The sequence below is a fragment of the Aulonocara sp. 'chitande type north' Nkhata Bay genome, linkage group LG15 (genome assembly GCF_057382095.1).
Source record: "Aulonocara sp. 'chitande type north' Nkhata Bay isolate Kocher_YH1m ecotype deep benthic linkage group LG15, A_spYH_male_GT1.1, whole genome shotgun sequence".
In the NCBI taxonomy this organism is placed as follows: Eukaryota; Metazoa; Chordata; class Actinopteri; order Cichliformes; family Cichlidae; genus Aulonocara; species Aulonocara sp. 'chitande type north' Nkhata Bay.
In genome coordinates this window covers 42,005,146-42,025,966 of record NC_141358.1, presented here as the reverse complement: position 1 = coordinate 42,025,966, position 20,821 = coordinate 42,005,146, and the positions used below count along the sequence as shown (strand labels likewise).

General features: G+C 45.0%; 1 protein-coding gene across 10 annotated transcripts in view; it reads left to right on the top strand.

The window, feature by feature from the left end:
- The window catches only part of szt2 (SZT2 subunit of KICSTOR complex), a 106,654-nt gene that overhangs the window by 11,096 nt on the left and 74,737 nt on the right, over positions 1–20,821 (top strand). For 4 of the 10 annotated variants that reach the window (XM_086263527.1, XM_086263523.1, XM_086263530.1 and 1 more), the window contains exons 9-44: positions 304–474; positions 564–795; positions 903–1,032; positions 1,351–1,496; positions 1,876–2,028; positions 2,106–2,223; positions 2,465–2,670; positions 2,821–3,057; positions 3,330–3,408; positions 3,485–3,573; positions 4,082–4,253; positions 4,377–4,494; positions 4,738–4,851; positions 5,034–5,237; positions 5,398–5,495; positions 5,890–6,028; positions 6,094–6,402; positions 6,485–6,692; positions 7,050–7,097; positions 9,706–9,833; positions 10,052–10,316; positions 11,373–11,550; positions 11,660–11,752; positions 11,952–12,027; positions 13,848–14,138; positions 14,306–14,441; positions 15,679–15,859; positions 16,059–16,244; positions 16,477–16,710; positions 16,937–17,174; positions 17,524–17,598; positions 17,788–17,926; positions 18,793–18,928; positions 19,180–19,300; positions 19,470–19,622; positions 20,192–20,294. In XM_086263527.1, coding sequence (XP_086119653.1) covers positions 304–474; positions 564–795; positions 903–1,032; positions 1,351–1,496; positions 1,876–2,028; positions 2,106–2,223; positions 2,465–2,670; positions 2,821–3,057; positions 3,330–3,408; positions 3,485–3,573; positions 4,082–4,253; positions 4,377–4,494; positions 4,738–4,851; positions 5,034–5,237; positions 5,398–5,495; positions 5,890–6,028; positions 6,094–6,402; positions 6,485–6,692; positions 7,050–7,097; positions 9,706–9,833; positions 10,052–10,316; positions 11,373–11,550; positions 11,660–11,752; positions 11,952–12,027; positions 13,848–14,138; positions 14,306–14,441; positions 15,679–15,859; positions 16,059–16,244; positions 16,477–16,710; positions 16,937–17,174; positions 17,524–17,598; positions 17,788–17,926; positions 18,793–18,928; positions 19,180–19,300; positions 19,470–19,622; positions 20,192–20,294 — 5,704 coding nt within the window. Of the gene's footprint in view, positions 1–303; positions 475–563; positions 796–902; positions 1,033–1,350; positions 1,497–1,875; positions 2,029–2,105; positions 2,224–2,464; positions 2,671–2,820; positions 3,058–3,329; positions 3,409–3,484; positions 3,574–4,081; positions 4,254–4,376; positions 4,495–4,737; positions 4,852–5,033; positions 5,238–5,397; positions 5,496–5,889; positions 6,029–6,093; positions 6,403–6,484; positions 6,693–7,049; positions 7,098–9,702; positions 9,834–10,051; positions 10,317–11,372; positions 11,551–11,659; positions 11,753–11,951; positions 12,028–13,847; positions 14,139–14,305; positions 14,442–15,678; positions 15,860–16,058; positions 16,245–16,476; positions 16,711–16,936; positions 17,175–17,523; positions 17,599–17,787; positions 17,927–18,792; positions 18,929–19,179; positions 19,301–19,469; positions 19,623–20,191; positions 20,295–20,821 lie in introns of all 10 variants that reach the window. The other 6 variants (XM_086263525.1, XM_086263522.1, XM_086263524.1 and 3 more) reach the window with 6 other exon arrangements.

Sequence of the window (20,821 nt, the reverse complement as noted above, 5' to 3'; positions counted from 1 at the left end):
ATCACAAATACAAGATATGTTGAATTCTCTTAGTTCCATAGATTGTTAACAGTTACTTACCTGGGATCTCTTTAGCTACATTATATGAAAAACCAGTTATATTTCAGGTCATATGAAGGAATACATAGAATTACAAAAATGTCCGAGGAGTTCAAACACTGCTGCATTTATCGCTAGTCCTCTTGCTCTTCATTGTCAGCTTATTAGCGTTTGTAGGCCATAATCTCTTTATTGTTAGTGATGAAGACGATAGTGATGGTTCTAATCATCATGACACATACTAACTGCTTCTGTTTTTTGTAGTTTCCCAGCACAAGCTGTTCAACGAGCACCTGGTGTCGGCCAGTGGAAACCCTGCTCTGGTCATGAGGAGGAAGAAGCACACGGAGAAGGAGGTCCATGCTCATCTAATCAGCGTGCTGTCTGTGAGACTGAGAGAGGGCTACACCATCACTGACATCAGCCTCACTAAAGGTAAACGGCTGTGTGTCTTTACTAACATCTCACACCAAGTCAGGAAAACTGAATGTTTGTGTTGAGACTGAAGCTGCTGGTGACATTAGGTGGGACTCAGCTGGAGGTGAAGCTCGTGCTCTTATGGAAACACAACATGCACATTGAGTATCTCGCGGCTGCCTCCTGGCCACTGGACCCCTCCAAGAGAACCACCAGAGTGGAGGTGACGATGGAGGGGAGCTACGACATCTTGCACGACATCAGCTGCACCCAGAGGAAACCCATCACCAGCCAGTACCGCACCTCTGTCATCCGGCGCTTCTGGAACACACTGCAGAGGTACGACATGAGGACTGGAATCTGGTTTCCAGTTAGAGACTCTGTGCGATCCCACCATCATGTAGCCATATTGATATGAAAATCCATGTGCTGTTTGTCCTTTCCAGCATCAACCAAACTGATCAGATGTTGGTGCACCTGCAGTCGTTTAACTCGATGCCTGAGAACTACATGATTCCTGAGAGCACCAAAAATGGAGTTCCCCTGTTCTACATCCCTCCTGGCTCCACCACTCCGGTCAGCCTTGTTGCTATACTTCACACTATGTTGGGAACTTACCAACTCTTATGATCTGTGTTGGTGCAAGGTTTAAAAACTCTGTGTGTCACAAAGTGTTGCTTTTGCGTAGTTGCATTTTTTCTTGGGAAACTTTCATCCCGAATGCTCCTAAATCCTGCAGATTTATGAAGCAAGACACCAGAATGGACCTAAATATTCACAAATCGTTCTTATTGTTCCCGCTGTGTGGGACCTACTAACATGTAGTGTTTGTAGAGACCAGCTCTGTTTATCTGTTTGTCTCTTAACGCTGTCGTGTCTCTCCTCCTCCTCCAGGTCTTGTCTCTGCAGCACAGTGGATCCAAAGATTCCTCTCAGTCCCAGTTTGCATCATACTGGAAGCCCATCCTCTCCATGGACGCCAACTTCTGGCAGAGATGGCTACACATGCATCGCATTGTCATCATCCTTGAGCATGATATGTAAGAATAATGAATCTCCAAAAGTTGGTTCTGTTCATCTGGACGTAGCGTTTTGTGGGAGAAACGTTTCGTCATCATCAGGTGACGTCTTCAGTCTCAGCTGACTGCAGGTTTCAATCTTATAAACAGCACATTTGCACAATGACTGAAACCAGCCCACTGAGGGAACAATGGGCTGGGAGGGCAGTTCCTTCATCTTAATTATGCAAATCCTCATGACCACTGATCAACAACCACTGAGATTTCCTTACCTGGATGATTGAGCTTGCATTAAGAATAATGAAGCTCTTGTATTCTTTTTATCAGCCATATTTGTTTATATCAGCTTGTTTTTCTTTGCCAGTCTTTCATTGCTACCACAATACTTTGACCTTTGCAGGCCTGTCCCCAAACATCTGCACACACCTGGGAACAACGGGCGCTACAGCACCATCCAGTGTCGCATCTCCCACTCGGCCCTCACGTCACTGCTGAGGGACTGCAGCAGCTTCGTGCTGGTGGAGGGTTACTCGTATGTAAAACTCATATACAGGTGAGACGACAGGTGGTGTTGGCTGATGATGTTTAAGACTCACTGCTTCTGCCTCAACGCTCTTTGTTTTTTCTCAGCAGCTCTTCTGATCAGCCTCCCACCTCCTTCTACTTGGTGCGTGTCATCTCAAAGACCCCCTGCATGGTCCTGCGTCTGGGTTTCCCCATCGGCACACCGGCCCACATTAGGAACAAGGTACTCAGTCAAAAAACATGGGGCCAATACAATATCAGTGTTATGATCCATAGCTGTTAGTAGATGACAGTATTGTATTTTTCGTGCACTGTTTTTATAAAATGTGGTTCTCCGTTTCTTTTATGAGCAGTTTTGTAAAAACATGAAAGGAGGTTATAGGACACATGTATGCTCGGGGAACAAACTGCCCCACTTGTAACTCTCTGTGAGACTCGTGTTGTGCTTTGTTTTCTAAAATCAGATTGTGGATGAGCTGCGAGAGCAGATCCTCAAGCTTCGCTTCCCTCATCGTGTTCAGAACAAAGAGGCAACACCCAAAACCAAGAGGAAGGCTGTGGGCCACCCGTCTCCATCCAAGTCTCCCTCCATCCCTGCTCCCAAGCCTGCGCTCTCTGACAGACCCTGTGTGGTGGTGGTCAGTAAGCCTCTGGAAAAGCTGCTAATCAGGTCGGTCCATGTCATAGTAGGCCACCAGAGGAAGGTCATGTAATCTAATAATAAATAAATAAATGCATAACCACTTAAAAGTACTGGTTACACAGTTTGCTGTTGCTACCAACAGCAACTGAATGGAGACTAACTGCTGATCCTGTGCAGGTATGACAAGCTTCCTCTAGACTTCAGGACTCCCTTCATCTTCAACATGGAGACCTTCCCACTGCCCTCCAACACCGCTGCACCCCTCAGCGTGGCAGCAAACCGCACAGCCTCCTCGACGCTGGCCTCTCTGTCACGTTACTTCCTGCACCAGCGTTGGGTGTGGGCCGTGCAGAGCAGCCAGGGACCGGCTGTAGCCATGCAGGCTGTTGCCCATATCCTGTCCGTGCTCTCGGAGTAAGTTCAAACTATTAAATGTGATCTATTTAAAAATACCACAGCTACGAATATAAATGAGCCAGAGGAAAAAATGCACGCATTTGAGCAGCAGTTTTTCACCGTGGTTTTGATGGTATCTACTCTGTGGTTATGCAGCTCTCCCATAAATCAAACTGGAACAAACAAAGATGATTCTGATCTAAATTCAGGATTCTTTAAGTGCCGTGTCTCTCTTTACAAATTTCTTCTCTTTGAGATGCAAAACCTTAAAATTGTCCTGATGTCTGCAGGATTCGCCTGTCAGAAGGCTTCAACTTTGCTGCCAGTGGCGAGGGCATTATAAACCTGGTGATCGAGCTGCCAATGAAGGTAAAGAACAGCAGGACAAACTGCTCTCCCAAAGTGATTCTCTGTGATCCTGATTTGGTTTTATTTGTGTCTTCAGGGAACATCAGGAGACGTGGACAGAGAGAGTCACTCTTGTATTGTTCAGTATATCCTGTTTCCCCCTCACTCTACCTCAACGAAGGACAGGTAAGCCTGGCAGTACCCATAGTTTAGACCAGGACACGCTGTTAGGACGCAGCTTTTATTAAAAGCAACAGGAATGTTTGTCACTTGGTTTGAGTTCAGCGTGATCAAAGTCTACGTTTACTTCACCTGTTTATTAAAGCTACAAATAAGCAACAGAAACCAGAAACGGTGGATTTCATTTGAACCTCAGAACCTCTTAAAAAACAGTAACATGTACATAATGCAGCATTTTACATCCAGGCTCAGTTTGACTGATTTATTCATGTTTATTGCAAAGCTGCAGCTGGTCAGCGTGTGGTATCGACAGTGATGAGGAAGAAGCTGTGTGACTGACATGTTTATGTTCCGCCAGCAGCGTGTCGTTGTCATTTAATCTGAGATACCCTGATGCTGTGTCGATGTCTGCAAAGTGTTAATCTAACACGAAGCCCTTTAACACAGTTCAAAATGTTTGTGCAGCTCAGCTGAACTCTTCAATTTTCAGCATTTTGTTTTGTCTTTCGTGGAGTTCTAGCTTCTCCACCGACGACGACAATGACACCGAGGTGGAGGCAGTCGACCTGGACACGGAGCTGAACCTCGTGACCGAATGCTGGGTGGAACCGCAGTGCGGCACGGTGAACTGCACGGATCAGCACCGCTCCTTTCAGGGCCTTAAGTACCAGGAGCTCCCTCGAGCAGTACGAAAAGCTGGCTTATACAAGCTGCTCTCAAACTAGAGCTCAGTTTGCTCCGTTTGTGTACGTGAAGCTTTGCTCGTCAAAAGCAGCAGGTTTGGTTTACGCATCCCTGTTGTGTTGCAGATCTTCCCGAGGGACTTGGCCTGCATGTCCACCATGATGACCTTTGAATATCTGAGCCAGCTGTGTCAGAATAAGGATCAGATCTGCTCTCTGCCAGCTGGACTCAAGGATGCACAAGGTAACAAACGTAGCTTTTAATCAGCGTTAGCAAAACGTCTCACATCACAGAAACGCCTGCAAGAGTCGTGCCTCGCTGAAGTGTTAGCACTCAGTCTGCCGTTGTTAGACGTTTGTTGAGCTCATTCTAGTCAAACATTAAACTAAAGCTGAATACATTAAAGCCTTGATGGCTCAGCGGATGCGATTCTCCGGTTTTTGCTTGTTTGAAAATGTGATGATTTTCCATTATGTGTGCGTGCAGGAGAACATCTGGTCTCTGAGGAGAGCATCCACATGGTCCCTTTCCAGTTTGACCTCATTAAGCTGCTCCCAAAATGCCAGCAGGTTGAGCTGTTTTTCGTCACATTCAGCACAGGTATGTACAGCACGTTTTACGTCAACCTGCTTTAGACAGAGTAGCGCACTGTATATGAGGGCTCGCTGATCTGAATGCATCTCACTTCCATCTGTGTCCTACAACATGCATCTATACGCTTAGAAATGATAATAAATAAATATAATAAATCGATTTGAGCGCGTTTCCCTTTTTGTGCTCAGCGACGGGGAGTGAGGAGCAGATGAACAGCTCCCACTGCCTGCCCAATGAGCTCCTGCTCAGCCTCTTCCACACCAGCCTGGAGAACGAGCTGAGTGACAGAGAGATCCCGTTAGCTGACGGGGACCACGTCGCCTTCATGCATCACATCTTGGAGCGGGAACGAGACGGCCACGTCGCTCCTTTCTCCCTGCCGGTTATTAAAGGTCTGTACGAGTCTGTGTCCAAGTGGATGTGAATCTAGCCAGAGTATCTCCTGGAGGTAGATGATCCCATTATAATTGGAAAAGAATGATAGGAGAGTAACAAAATATGAGTGTTTTGTTCTCTGTTTTATCAGTTTCTCTGTCGTCTCGGTTTCTTTAGAGGAGTGCGTCAAGCCTCCAGAGAAACAGGACACGGTGACGTCATTCTACACGGCCGGCAGCAGCAGAGAGGTGATGGGGTCAACCAGCACTTTACAGGTGATCTCCAACATTGGCACAAAACCAAACCTGTGTCACTTTTAAGTGTTTTTTATTTATGTTGTTCTAATGCAGCTAGTGATGATCTGTTGAAGCCTTTGAAAATGTTTGAATCCTTACAGCCGTTGGTGCCTTTAGGCTTGATTGCCACACACGTCTGTGATACTTGTATTGTTTTCTTTCAGTCTGCTGTTTCTAGTTAAACGTACTAAAGTAAATCATGGGATAGGAATGCAAACATTTCTCTAATAAATTGAAATAGTCCTTTTGAGCTCTCTGACTGTTTCTGTGGGTAATGAGGCCACAACCACACTGGAAATCTGCAGTGGGAGCTGCTTCAGGTCCCTCGTTGGTCTTTCCTGTATTCGTGACAAATGTCTGTTGTGTTTGGCAGAGTTTCAGCAATGCAGACCTTGTGGATGAAGAGCCCCTGTTGTTGGAGAGCAGCTGCTCTGCGCCACAGTGGAGATGTTATGCCAAGTGCATCAGCTCCCAGCATCTAATCCTCACCTTCCTTCCTGCTACCTTCACAGGTGAGTCTGGAGTTTGTTGGCTGTGGTGCTTCTAGCGCGCTCTCATGATGTTTGTTATGTTGCAGATGTTCTGATGTTGATGGCTTCAGGAGAGACCGAGCCTCGGAGTAATGTGAGCACACAGGAGGACGACGCTTTGACCCCCAGCAACAAATCTCAGGCTGACTCTTTGTCTGGATCCACTGGTGGCTTTGAAGGGTCCGAGTCTGGACTCAGCCTGCGCTCTATTCGGCGACTGAGCTCCAGCACCGCCAGGTCCCCTGTGCTCTCATCTCCATCTGATGGCCAGACTGGAGCTGCTGACTCCCAGACCCTGGAGCAGAACAGCTGGGACAGCAGAGGCTCAGAGATGGAGAGTTGGATGCCGGGCTCAGGTGAGCCTAAAACCGCACGTCTGCAGGGTTTGAATTGTTCAAACATTTTGCACAAAGATTGACGTTTTTCTGATGTTTCCAGATGCTGCAGAAAAAGAAGGAGTCCACTTCTCTGAGCCACACAAGTCAGACTTCCATATCAGCCTCAGCAGACAGCTTTCCCAGCAGAGCACTGGTGACAGCAGCCAGCTGAAGTGTCCAGTTTACGTCTACAACTGTTCACTGGAGAATCTGAAAGAGCAGCTGGTTCACCCAAACTCCAGCCGCCAACCCAGGGACGTCTTCTTCAGGTACTGAGGGAAAAACAAGCAAGCATTGAAATCCTGAAAGACAAGGAAGGTTTTACAGTTGTGTTGCCAGTTACAATTATAAAATGATAAGAAGGTCTTATAGAATTATTGTATATATTTGGGTCTTTTTGTAACCTTGGCTATCTCATAATAATGACACTGTTATTGCCTGGAACACAAAAACCGTCACCAAATACTGAATATGGATCATCTAACCCAGTCTTAGAAGTACTAGACGAAGAGGAGCCGTGTTGTAATTAGGCTTTGTCATGATTGTGTGACGCACTGCGAGCCTTGGATTGTTGCAGTGGAGATGTTAACATGTGTGTCTCTGGTTGTCTTCACGGGGGAGAATAGAGCCCGAGATGCAGAGTCCTGGGAGATGTGTCAGCAGATGAAGTTCAGGTAGCACACTGTCTGTCTGTCTGCTCTCCTTCTGTCTGCTGAGGGGCTGCTCAGCTTTCTCTGGACACTTCTGGCAACTTGGGGATGCGCTTGTAGAGCGGGACAGTGTGGCTTTCCTAAAACTAGGCTGGTAAAAGCATCTACTCCCCGGGCCTGTCTGTGCTTCCTCCTGTTGCTGCAAACATCAGAGAAAACCACAGACACTCATCAAAGGGTCACATTTCTTCTTCTGTTGCTTATTTGGAGCTCTGACATTGTTGAAGTCTCTTAAAACTGTGGCCTTGCCTTCATGCCTGCTGTCCTGTCCTACTGAATAAGACATAAAAATGATGTTTGGTATCATAAATACCAAGACGTGTTTTTTTTTTTTTTTTTTTGAGGTTGTAAATCAAAATTGCCTCAGACACTTCCTGTGGGATGGGGGAAGGACTGCAGGTTTAAGACACTTCCAGTTTAGACTGATATTTAAACCTGGGATCTACATCCATGTTTTATATACAAGGTTTTTATCCACGAACATGAATTATGAAAGTCTCAGCGGGATGCTGGCCTCGCTGTATTTATATGTATTAACACTGATACTATCACAGGCTGCAGTTTTGTCTGCTGCTCTTCAGCTTTGTAATCTGTTTTAGTGGAGAACCAGCCTCACTGCTGATGAGCCAAGGATTACACATGAACTATAGTTTTAATTCAAAGAGATGATGTGGACAGATCAAACTTTCTGTTTACATTATTTGTGCTGGTGCGACTGAGTAATGCAATAATTCAGTTTTCTGTGTGAAACAGCACTCACTGCATGCTTGAAGCTGACAGCAATAGTTTAAAATAGTTGGCAGTATTTACTGGTACACCTCAGAAACACTGAATGTGGATTGTAGTGATATTTGAAGCCAAACTCTGTTGGGTCGGCAGGATATTTGTCAGGGATGATTATTGATACCTGTTATTCTATATAAGAGTGTCACACAGACACTGCACTCTGAACAGTGCAGATCAGCCTATTTAACACCACATGCAGTTTACACGAGACAGTTTTATTTCTTATATGAATGTTATTTATTTTAACTGTCATGAACAGGATGTGACACGTCATAATAATAACAACTGTGCTGCATTAAAACAGCAGGTGGGATAGCCAATCGTTAAGTGATGACGTCTGAACAAACTGCTCCGTGTTTATTAAGGCTGCTGTGTTTTTAACATGTTTTAATACTTTGTACCTTGTTCTAATCTCAACAAGCCCATAAAAACAGTCAGTGATCACTGTCGGCCTCTCTCGGTTTTAATCATCACTGTTCATTTTACAGCTCAGTGTTTAAACCCTTACGATGTAACTGCAGCCCAGCAGCAGTATATTAATGACTAACCTCGTATTGTGGATGGATTTTCTCAGTTGTTCTCCTGCTGAAGTTTGGTCTGTTTACAGCATCCTGCCATGCCATTGCATTTGTCTCTAACCATCAGGAACCCTCACGTTAACTTTTATCGAGTGGAAGAAAGTTAGCTTCATCCTCCAGCTTCACTGTTTATGCTAACATAGCTGTGTTGCTAGCAATCACGTAGCACATCATTATATAGCAGCTAGCCAAACTTCAGTAACCCTACAAACGTCACTGCTGTTTAGTTTCTGTCTTCATTCATGTTGGAAGTGACAGCAGAGCTGTACGTTTGAACCAGAATGTGCCAGATATCATTTAATCTGGAGACTTCCCACGTACCACTAGATGGAGCCAAAGTACCACCAGTGGTACGCGTACCACAGTTTGCGAACCACTGATGTAGCGGGAATGCAGAGACTGGTGATGCTTAAACTGACAGCATGGGGCCATGACATATTTGTAAACATGTAAAGTTATGCTGATGTTTATAAACAGAAGCATACTGGAGTCTATCCTAATACTTAGAATGGGTTAACTGGGAAACAATAAAAGACTTCCTGTGCTTAACTAACAGTTAACTCTGGGTGTCAATACTGAATTAAGACTGTTGTTTAGATGTTTGTGTCTTATTTTAAGTTTAAACTACAAACCTATAAACACACACAAATAATTTCTACACTTAGGTTAAAAATAGAAATATTGTTAAATGACTCGTCTCTCCCTGACTTTGACCTGATAAATCATGTTTGCTCCTCCCCTAATTCAGCGCTTCAGATGCTTGCTGTGGAGGTTCAGCTGTCCCTCACAGGCTTATTGGCTCCTTCGATGATGCTTAATCCCCAGTCCCAGTCACATAAGCATAGAGACCAGTCAACAACCACTGGTTAACATGGAAACATTCAAATTTATTTGCTTTGGGAAATGCATGTCGGTCATTTAGCAGTCGGTCAGAAGGATTTTGGCTTGTGAGGGTTTCATCGACTGGTCTCTCGGCCTTGTGACTGGGCTTGTACTGTGGTGCAGATATGGGTTCATGTAAGTGCTTATGCAAAACTAGGTGCAGTGGAACTGTCTGTATTTTAACCAGCACTGTTTTCTACATGTGTGAAATTGAGGTTTTATGTACTAACGTAATCTATCCTTGTGGGTTCAACTGATCCTTCATCATCCTGTCAGACCCGGGTTCCTCTTCTCAGTGTCTTTTCTGTGCTGTTGTTCCCCAGCAGGTCTCTATCTCAGGATCGCAGCAGTCAGTCTCCTTGGACCGACCTCCTGTCTCAGCCTCACAAACACAAGGAGCTGGCCAACTACTGCAGCATGCTGCAGGAGCATTACCACCAGAGCTACGTCAAAGGTGATCTGTGTCCACCAACACGAATGCTTCAAGCTTAACTGAGTAGTCAAAAAGAAAAATCCTTACTCCACCAAAACACACACACAACTGAGGATCTAAGGTTAAGTCCATCACAGCAGTGCAACATGTCGCAGTCGTCCATGATTTCACAGGTGTTAAAATACAGTGACTGAAACTCGTCCGAGCGTCGTTTGGTCACGCGTCCATGTTCTTGTCAGGTGTATACCGCAGCCTGCAGCAGTCCTACAACATCAGCTCCCAGGACGTCCTGATGGCGATGGACTACTGTGAAGAATCGCTGCAGGAGATCGACATCACCTCCTTCCTGCAGACGCTATGTGGACACATCAGGGTCTTCAGGGAACACGGCAAGACTCCAGGATGGGGAGGAGGGCCTCTGAAAGCTTCAAGGAGCCCTGCCACGTTTATCCTTGGTGAAGCTGAGGGGGAGCAACTCGATGATAAAGTGGCCTCTTCATGCAGGTGAAGCCAATCATCAGAATCAGACACATGCCAGTCTTTGAGAAACGAGTTGCTTCTATTTAACAAAGTTAAGTTACAGCTTATCACCTTCTTATATTTTGCTTTACATAAAACATCTCAGCATAGGGGGTAAGCCACGTTTCTGCCCATCTGTCTGTGGATCTGTTTATCTGGGGCTAGTGGCATGCAAACCATCAGCATACAGTTTAGTCATTTGGTAATGATTTAAACTGTCCAGCAGGTGGTGCTGTCTGAGCTGGTGAATTCACATCCACAGAGGCCTACGTCAGGGTTTTCTTCACATGTGCTGATGTTGGTGTGACTCAAACATACTTTGATTCGTTTGTTATATTAATGAACTTTATTTATTCTCCACTTTTCTGTAAAAAGAGGGTTTAGTTCTATTATAAACAAATCTTTGTTTCTTGTAGTCACACTTCTAAGCACTCGTCTTCTCACTGTGCTTTACATGGTCAGGGAAAGACTGCAGTAAACTGCAGTAAAAACTATAACATTAGACCTCCAGACCAGCCCCTGCAAGCAAGCGAGCGTGCGGAAGAAGAGCTCCAGTTTACCAGGATGAGATCTCTGACAGGAGCCGAAAGAACGAACACAGCACAAAACTATGATACAACTAAGCAGAGTTTTAGTGTCATTTAGCTTCATGAAAATGTTTGTAATGTAAGAAGTATAGATGGTGTCTGTTTCCTAAATGCAGTCTGCCACCGGTGGGCCTGTGCTCCCACAGTGGGCTGCTCTGTTGGAATAATGTGGCGCTCTGAGACCTCCAGGATGCCAGAGCTGTTTGAGACGTGATAAATGCATGTTTCCCTTTCACCAGTCATCATTCAAATAAAGCAACAAACCACCACACCATGTTGCTAATTGTCCTTTGATGAATCACATCTGTTAACACGTTCCAGTTCATAAGTTTGCTGTCAGTGTGTTGGCTTTTCCCTTCCAAAGCACTTTTATAACGACTGTTTTAAGGTCAGTCTGCAATAAGATTCATGTTAACTGACACAGTTATTAATTGTGTGGTATTTCTGGCTGCAGTACTGAAGTGGAGGACACCAGTGAGGCTGAATCCAGAGGAGTTCCTGATTCCTCTGCTCCTACATCTCCACCGATCAAGGAAGAGCCCAAGAAAGGAGCGATAGCAGAATTCCCTCTGACGCTGCTGCAGACACAACCCGCGTGTGACGTGTATCCAGATCTGCACAAAATAATACAGGTAGTGTCTGAAGGGGGATCCCGTACTCTTCAGTTCCTTAAAGCTGATTCTTGGACCAGAAAGCTAACGGCTTTAAATAATTATCATTTCAATTTTAAACTGTTGTCAGGATAAATTCATGGAGATCCTTTCTCAGTATTTCAAAAGTGTTCCCTCCAACCCACACTACTTCTACTACTCTCCACCTTCATCCAAGAAAGAGGTGAGTTTGCTGTAAATTTGCTACAATATCATAGCAGGTTAGATGTTATAAAGAGGGATGGATGTCATCAAGGATTTGGACAAATCAGATGTTGGGGGGAAACTAAAAACTGTTTATTTCAGAGAAGCAAACCGAAGAGAGGTGAGTCTGTATCTCTATATCTGAGCATGAACCTTGCTGCTCTGATTTTCCTTCACAGGAGTCGGAGGACGGCGAGATGAAAAGACGGGCGAGTGAAGAGCTGCTGTCAGAAGCTGAGCCCGCCACTGAAGACGGTAAAGGCCGTTCTGAAACGTTTGCCTTTAGTTTGGGTTTGTTGTTAGTCTCCCGTCAGCACTGTGGTCACACATTCAGTTGTTCAGTGTTCAGCAGTAACAAATGTTAAAGGTGGAGGACCTTTCATGTTTCGTCCTTCATTAAGCACAAGTTGTTATACTGCTAAGCTTCCCTGAAGCTTCTGTGCAGGAGTATCGTAGCTTTTTTGTGTTTGTTGTTTCTTTTCTTCCTCCTGTAGCTGTTGATAACCTGTAGCCAAAAGGCTGATAGTGGAATCATCGAAATTACTGTGAAAACGTGACTCAACAAAAGGGCTGTTGTTGTTGGAGGAGGCTACAAAAGATAAAATGTGAGACTGATAGAAAGGGAAAATAAAACGAGTGAATTTTCAGCAGTCGTCCATCCTGTGCTCTGAGCACAGATATTTCTCTCCAGTCAATAACAGCACCTGCCTGCTCGTGAGCGTTACACAAGTGGCTTTTTATAATGGAAAGCAATCGTTATGGTGACTTCAGCGTCTGGGAGAAAGGTGTAGAAGAACTCAAAGCAGGGTGAAGATGAGGAAGACTCTGAGGCCGAGCCCAGTTAAACTGATCATTTTAGTACGGCTCATTTCACATTTAATATCCAGTTAGTGCTTCATCAGTTAGTTTTTAATCAGCCGTCGTTATTTCAGCGACTTCTGTTTCATGCTTTAGAAACGCGAGACACATCGCCTCCTTTTGAGGTGTCCCGACTTCAATAAATGTGGAGCAATGAAACAAACAGCAGAGGTCCAACGCACACAGGAGAAGAAGTCTGCAGCATCACATCAGCACACGTCTCCTGCTAAGAACACACTTGAAAATGCTTTTATAACATCGGGGTTACCGCCCCTTCTCACGTCGATTGCAGATCAAATACATCGATTGCAGTAAATGGTACATCTTAGATGGCTAAAAACAGACACAGAAGTTCCTCTTTCTATAACAGCTTCCATACATGGCAGTAAATTTCCAGCCTAGACGGTCCCTGAGGGCTTGTCCTTTTCTTGACTTGTCTTCTGTCATCTGTTACCAAGCAAACTGAAATGCAGTTAGAAGCTAAATGAATTTCGGGCTTTTGGCCTGGCAGGATTATGTGTTTGTAAGCGTGTGCGCTGTTTATCCTTCTGTGCTCCAAGTCACCTACACTATAGATTGTGAGGACATAGCGCTTCACAAAGCTTAAAACCTTCTTTAAGAGACTGAGCATCAACTCTGAATGAGCACAAACATGCAATGTGTATAAAATAATTATAGCTGCACCTGTAAAAAAAGGTTAACATGGTGGCAATAACTTTAATAAGCATCTCTAATGCAACATCAGTGCTGTGGGATATATTACTAATACAATGTTAATAATGCAGGTTATATTGTAGCAGTAAATGATCTCTGTACAGGTGTCTGATACTCGTCTGTGTATTCATATACAGTTATATGCCTTTACTGTTAGACACTGACACAAACACATAAGTTATAACTCAGTGAGTAACCTTCAGGGATTCCAGACGTTCATGTGGAGTCCTTTATTTCCTGGAACGCCCAATGCAGTCCTGCGTTATCGAGAGAACAACGTCAAGACAGGGGTCGCTTTTCCCGTAGTCGGCATGTAGCCCACATATGCACAACAATGCATAACAGGCAGGATCCACGTGGTCCCTGCGGGTCAATAAAAAGCCTGAAAGTAAAATAAAGTCTTTCCTAAAACCTTATTTAACCAAAGACGTGAAACAACAAAAAGAGTTTGCAGAGTTTATGATTCTTAGGACTACTTTAAAGTTGTCTTGCTACACTTGCAGAAAATGTGCCGTCTTCCTGCATAATGACGGAGAGCGACACAGATCTGGTGGTGGAGTATGAGGAGCACCCAGGCAGCAGCTCCCAGGGAGAGGGTGAGGACCAGTCCCTGTCTGACTCCAACACTGTGAACCAGGACCAGGACTCGTTCAGCATCCTGGAGGGAGAGTCCCTGCTGGAGAACGAGGCCCCACAGCTGGACATGCCACCACTGTTTGTTCACATCACCTGCTCTGTCAACATGAAGAGCTGCCATGGCTCCGTGCCCATGCAGACGCTGCCCACGTGCCTGGGTGAGTACAGCTGACTGCTTTCCACCTAAGTGGCTTCTTTCTGTGCAAGGAAGCATATCTGAAGCTGTGTTACTCTTTTGCTTCTATAAATCACCACTTTGGACAAAGAGCTTCTTCTTCACACTGTTAATTTTGTTCCCGAGCTTACTTCACAGTTGTGTTTGCAGGTGAGGTCATTTCCTGCCTGGAGAATGCTGAGGCGGTGCAGTCTGTAGATCTGAACGAACTCTCGGTCACGCTGGATATTTTTGTTCTGACGCTGCCTCTGGAGATCGAAGCCATGGCGGACTTCCATCATAACAGGTCGTGTGCAAAATCCAGTTTTTTTTAATCTCAATTTTACATCCTGATCGATTGCAGTAAAGATCCTTTGTAGGAGCGTTGGTAGGATTTTAATGAAATCACACTTTTTAAAAGCGGTGACACGGAGCAGAAATAAAGACAGAAACTGGTGACGTTGCTTATTCTGCAGTGAATTTCTCAAATGGCCTTTAAAGAGTTATTGATGCCTCTTTGGGCAGGACGTTACTCACTTTCCTGGATTTGACCACAAAAAGCAAACAGAATGAAAGGAAAGCTGAACATGAACCAAAAACAGACCCTTTCAGAGAACAAAGGATCTTTCTGCACTGCTCTCTGAATTAAAGTGGCTCCAGCACAGATGAACCAGGAACACCTTTGAAAGAGAAACACGACAAACTGGACCACAGTTTGTCAGCGTTTATGTTACCCAGTCCTAGTGCTCGTTAGCTCTGCTGGTGACCTGTCCAAGGTGTACACCGCCTCTCAACCTGTGATAGTCGCAGCCAGATGAAGAGATGAATAAATGTCAGGCAGATGAAACTCAATGAGAGCATTTTAGCAAATCACAAGCTTTGAAAGTAAAAAACAGCTCTGTGAGATGGAGGCGGAGCTTCATTTTAGACACACCCCACTCAGGACCCTGGACCTCTATCTGCCTGTATATAATCATCCATAATGCACATCTAAGAAAACACTGCAGCATCAGTCTGGATCTCACAGACAGTTATAGAAAAGGCTGAACTGACAGTTGGTAGATGGACTCCAACAAGCCTTAGAAAAGCAAAGCAACAGTTGTGGCTGTGTCGGTATTTCACTGATGACTACACCAGCACATCTGGAATATCACTCCATTCATTTTACTACAATTAAACACGTGCTGTTTCCTTTTATTTATTTCATTTTTTTAAGTTGAATTAATTGATTATTTTATCCACAGAAAATATCTTATTTCAGTCATTTTTCATTCAAAGACTGCTAATTTCCTGCTACCAAGTTATTATTGTTTCTATCATCGTGTAAACCTAAAAACCGAGGTGACAAAAATAATCAATTGTAATTTTTGTCTTCATGTTCAGTAGTTATTGCTTATTTTAGATTAAATTGACGGGATTGGAAGTGATGATTAGCAGCAGCACCAGAGTGAAGCTGTTGGCAGGAGACCCATGCACCCACTGCGTCTTTGAGTCAGTCTGAGTGTGGACTCCATGATGTTCACGTCAGCTGTCTCCGTGTGTAGGTACACCTCAGAGAGCAGCATGAATCGTTCACCAGGGCAGCCCTCCTCCTATCGCTCTGACGAGGAGCTGATGGCCGTGCTGGACAGTCTGAGGGGAGGAGGTGTCAACGGCATCTCTGGTGACCCCTTATCCAAACTCCCACTTCCCCACAAGTTGGCAATCCTGGCCACAATGGACGAGGTGAGTCCTCCCACACGTGACAGGTGGGCAGCTTTTCCACATTACTGAAGCGTGCAGCGTTCGTACACTTCACAAGAGCATTTCTAATAGTCTTTGTGAAAGATTCACTGAACAGATATCTGTGCTTCCTGCTGTTCCTGCACACACACACACACACTAGCAGTGCTGCTCTTATCCTGGTTTCTCTCGTGTGATTCAGATCCGCTGGCTGCTGGAGGATGAGATCGTCTCTGCTCTGCGTCACTCTCGGGTCATCGGCCCGGCCACGCTGCAGAAAGTGGCGGAGCACGTTTTACGCTCCAGCGGTCGACCGCACTGTCACTGTGAGGAAGTCCCGCTTCAGTTTGTCTTTGGGCCTGAACAGTCGCTGGAAAAATTCAAAGAGGCAAGAAGAACAAACAGGATTTAAACTTGAGACACAAAGTTTCTCCAGGAATGTTCTACAAAAACATGTCTGCACATATTTGTATGAGAACATGATAGGAGTTCATTAATGAATCTTTAATTTTGTTCTTGCATATGTGCCTACAGGCTGATTCACAGGCATGCACAGAGGTTTGTTACTTCTGTATAGATGGACGTATGAATATAAAGTACAACGTTTGTTTATCTTGCAGGAGTTTCGTAGGATGTCTTTCTCTGGCTATGTGTTAAATGGAGAACAGGCCGGCTTCTACTATATGTCTCTGAGCAGACTGCACCCTCAGAGGATCCGAGAGACCGAGAGGCTGTCTGAGAGCACTGCATCCCCCCCACAACAGCCTGCTGCCGCCACCATATCCTGCAGTGCTGCAGCTCAGGCGGAGACCACGACGCTCGAGAGCGAAGCAGGAGCTCAGGCCGACAGTGAGGTTAGATACATCAGTGACTGTGATGTGCAGAGGAGGGAAAATACATCAGATCAGCCTTCATCTGTCCAGCTGTGCATTCAGTTTGTTTTTATGTTATTATTGACATCAGCATAAATCCATGATCAGAAATAAATCAGGTTAAATTTTAAGACGTATAGTTGGTAGAGTTTATCTGCAGGAGTTTATCAGACAGAATGACTCTAACTTTTACTTGAACTCTGTGCAGAGGGAGGACAGGAAGCCAGTCAGTGTTGCTGCTGATGCTCTCAGTGACACGACTCTGGACGCTGGTGAATCAGTTGCAGCCTTGAAGCCTGAAGCAGATGACTCTGTTAGCATGGTTGGGGACAGAGGTCAGCCCAGTACCCCCCAGCTGCAGGCAGAGAGCTGCACAGAGGCCAGCTCACCCCCAAAGACACCCTCGAGTGTCAGCCTGGCTGAGTCCGTGCAGTCGGCCTCTCACAGTGAGTTTCACATTCATACCTGTTTAGGTTTGCTTGTTTCACTGTTTTGTTGCACGTGTGTCATCATCATGTCCAGTGATGATGACACACCTTACATTTGTACTTTATTCATTCCAGAAGTTGGTCAGTAAAAAAAGAAACTTCATATAAAAAGATAAATATAATGCATAATAAATCTTAATAAATACAAGTATTAAAAAAATAAAGTCCGTGTAAAAGTAAAATGTGAAGATATTGTAACAGTAACCGATTCTTTCAGCGTGGTGCACCGTTCGGGTTTCAGCTCTGTAGTTTAACCTGCGTAGAACAGAGACGCGCTCCTCTATCACTTCTTGTTTTCTCTCCTCAGGTGGCGGCAAACTCAGGCCGAGTCGAGTCCAGAGTGTCGTCTCCAGCCAAGGCAGCCTGGACTCAGACATGCAGGGTAAGTGCTGCACAAAGCTGAGTGAGAGGCTCCCTGTGGGGGAGAGTCATAGAAACACCTGCAGTCTGAAAGGTTCAAAGTGTCTGCTTTACAGAGTCTTAATTCTTATGTTATAGACGGTTCATGTCAATGCGTCTTCAGAAGAATGGTGGAAACATGTTAAATACAGACGTAATGCTGTGTTGACAGGTTATGATGGTGGCAGCAGCGACTCTGAGTGTGAGAGCTCCACCCTGGATGAACAGGAGTGCCAGGCCCGGCTTATGCCAGACTTCTGGCTCATTGTTAAGATCCACCAGGACAGAGTGACGGTGTACTCCCACTCCAGGTCAGAGTCATTTAGTGATTCCCATTTTTCATTCATTTAGTAACAAGTGACCTAAAAACAACTATACAGGTTTTAATTGAAGCAACTGTAACAAGTTTTCAAAGAAGCCCCTGTTTAAGGATCTGTTTTTATTTTTATAGACATGAAAAATCAGAACCGTTTAAAGCAGGGTGTCGGACTCCAGGCCTCGAGGGCCGGTGTCCTGCAGGTTTTAGATCTCACCCCGGGTCAGCACACCTGGATCACATGATGAGTTCATTACCAGGCCTCTGGGGAACGTCACGACCAGGGCTCTAGAGTGCCACCAATTTGGTTGCAAATGCAAGCAAATTTTTCAGTGGTGCGACTAAAAAAAAATATTTGGTTGCACCTGTGCGACCAACTGTTCAGGTAGCAAAAAAAAAAATCTGCAACCTTCCCTGTGGTCAACAACAGACACACATTTTGTCCCTATCGTGGACTGAACCAATCAGAGATAGTCAGGGGCGGGACCTCTCTGATTGGCCGTGGTCCAGTTGAAAGTGCAGGTGGAAGTGGGAGGTGAGTAGCTTGTCGAGTATCAAAGTCGAGTTTGGAAGTTAGTGATGGCGGTCTCGGTCGATGCATGTACGCTTGGAAAAACAGTCGACTGATATATACTACGGTGTCAAACTCGCCATTAATGGGAGGTCGCCAGATGTTATCTTTATGAGGGAAAGTCTATCAAATACAAATGTTGTTTTCCTTTGACTCTTTCTTATTTTTCATTTTTCTTTTAGTCAAACGTTTTTCCTTTCTGACACTAGAGGCACTAAAAACAAGTCTGAGCTTACTTTCATAACTTTGATCACGGCTGTTCATCCTTTGGGTGTGTTGTGTTGTTACAGATGCTTCAGTGAGGGAAAAGAGGTCGGCACCGAGGAGCTGGAGAAGAAGGAGGAAGAGCAGGAGTTGCCTGAATGCTTACAGCTGCATCAAATGGTGGTCAGGAAGATCGGAGAAATGTGCAGAGTTGTGAATCAGGTAGTTACTGCAGCACCCCAAGCTGCGTCTCTTTCTTTGTTTGTAGCAGCATAATGTCCTCGTAAGTGGACATCAGGCCCTTGTAGAGCAAAATTGAGTATTTTAGTCTAAATAACCCAAAATGTGACGTCCACATATGTGGACGCAGGTCCTAGGAGGTTAATTGCTGGATCATTTTCAGACATTTAAGAGGATTGAAACTTGCATTTTCAGTCTACTGCTCGGTGTTTGCACACTCTGTGCTTTTGTAGCGTATGCTGCTCCAGGACCTGCACGACAGCCATCTGTGTAACAAGCTGCTGGTGGCTGAGAGTGAGGAAGACATCTGGAAGAGTGAGCCTCACTGCAGGCAGAGGCTCAACACCGCTGATGGTGAGTGAGAACAAGCTGCAGGTAGTTTTACAGTGTTTTATATTAACGCTGGGATTCCTCACAAAGGGTTTCAGAGCCTATAAGACATTTGCAGTCTTCTGTCATGTTGCACTCTGCAGTTAGTCCTCTGCAAATAAAGTTGTAAATATTGGTATTTCTCTAACCACAGACTACAGCACAGAGGAGAGCTACCAGGCCAGAGATTATCTGGCTGCTACCATGCAGTTTATCCCAGGGCACTTTGCCTGCGATGTGGTTTGGCGCACAATCATCCACATTCACCCCCGCCTCAAGATGGGACCCAACATGGGAGTGGCCAGAGGTGAGAGGAACGTCCGGGTGCTCGGCTTTAAACGCGTGCAGTCATTTCAGTTCAGTGTATGATAAATCTCTTCTTACTCCGAGGAGTCGCTGTGTAGGATTTAAATGGCTCCAAAGCAAAAACAGGATTTGTAATTCTGTTATTAAATGTGCACCCGTAGCTATGAATCCATGCGTTTTAATTAGCTTTAACTGGGAACATGTGGACTCTTTTTCATGGCTCACTGCCATATTTTCGCTCAGGTTATGATCCAACTTTTTCAATTCCAGTATGATACTGAGGGCTGGACTAATCTTTGATACAGAGAGCTGAAGAAATAAGTGCTTGTGACTGAGCAGTGACTCGAGTCACAGCAGCGACTGCTGTAACGTCCTGTTGGACGCTGGTTGTTGCAGTGGGCTGCAGTTGGGACTGTGGTTGTACTGAGTGTGTACTTGATGTGCAGTTCTCATATTTACATCAGTTATGTGCTTATTAGAATCTTTCTCTGTTTCAATCCAGCGAAGATGATGTTCCTAAATCAGTGGATTTGTTCTGTAAACGTGGATGTTTCTGTCTTCCTGTCGCAGCGATCCAGGCCCTGCGCTCTGTGTTGAATGCCTTCTGCGTGGTCAACAGGAAGAACATGTTTGTCTACCAGGAGCGTTCCACTAAATCAGTCTTCTACCTCAGGTTTGACTCTCTGTTACTTCTTTTCTTCTCCAGTGGGTCCAGTTTTGTCCCCAAAGTATTTTTCAGCATTTCGCCCCCGATGCTTAAAGAAAGCTCCCAGTATAAACTTCCCAGTATAAGTTCCCAGTATAAACTTTCCTCTATATTGCGAGAGCTTTGTGAAGATTGTTGTGACACGGCTCTCCTTGACTTTTTTCCATCTCGTTTGCTGGAAGCAAAAATCCACCCACAGATGTTCTTACAACAGCAGTGTGGTGGAGGAGAAATCCGACTTCCTGGTAATTGAACTGCTGTCAAACAGGACATCGCAAGGAAACAATTTTGTGATGTTTGTGCCAGATGGAGGAGCTTCCAAATCGCAGTGTTCACTCTGAGGCTGGAGCCAGCGTTTCCTCTCATGCTTGCTGACGCAGTTCCCCGTTCACTTCACAGTGAAACACAGTCAGTTAACTTACTGTGTTGTGTTTAACTAAAGATTTGCTGGAGTTGAACACAACACTTTGTGTGCGTGTTTGTTTGATTCATAA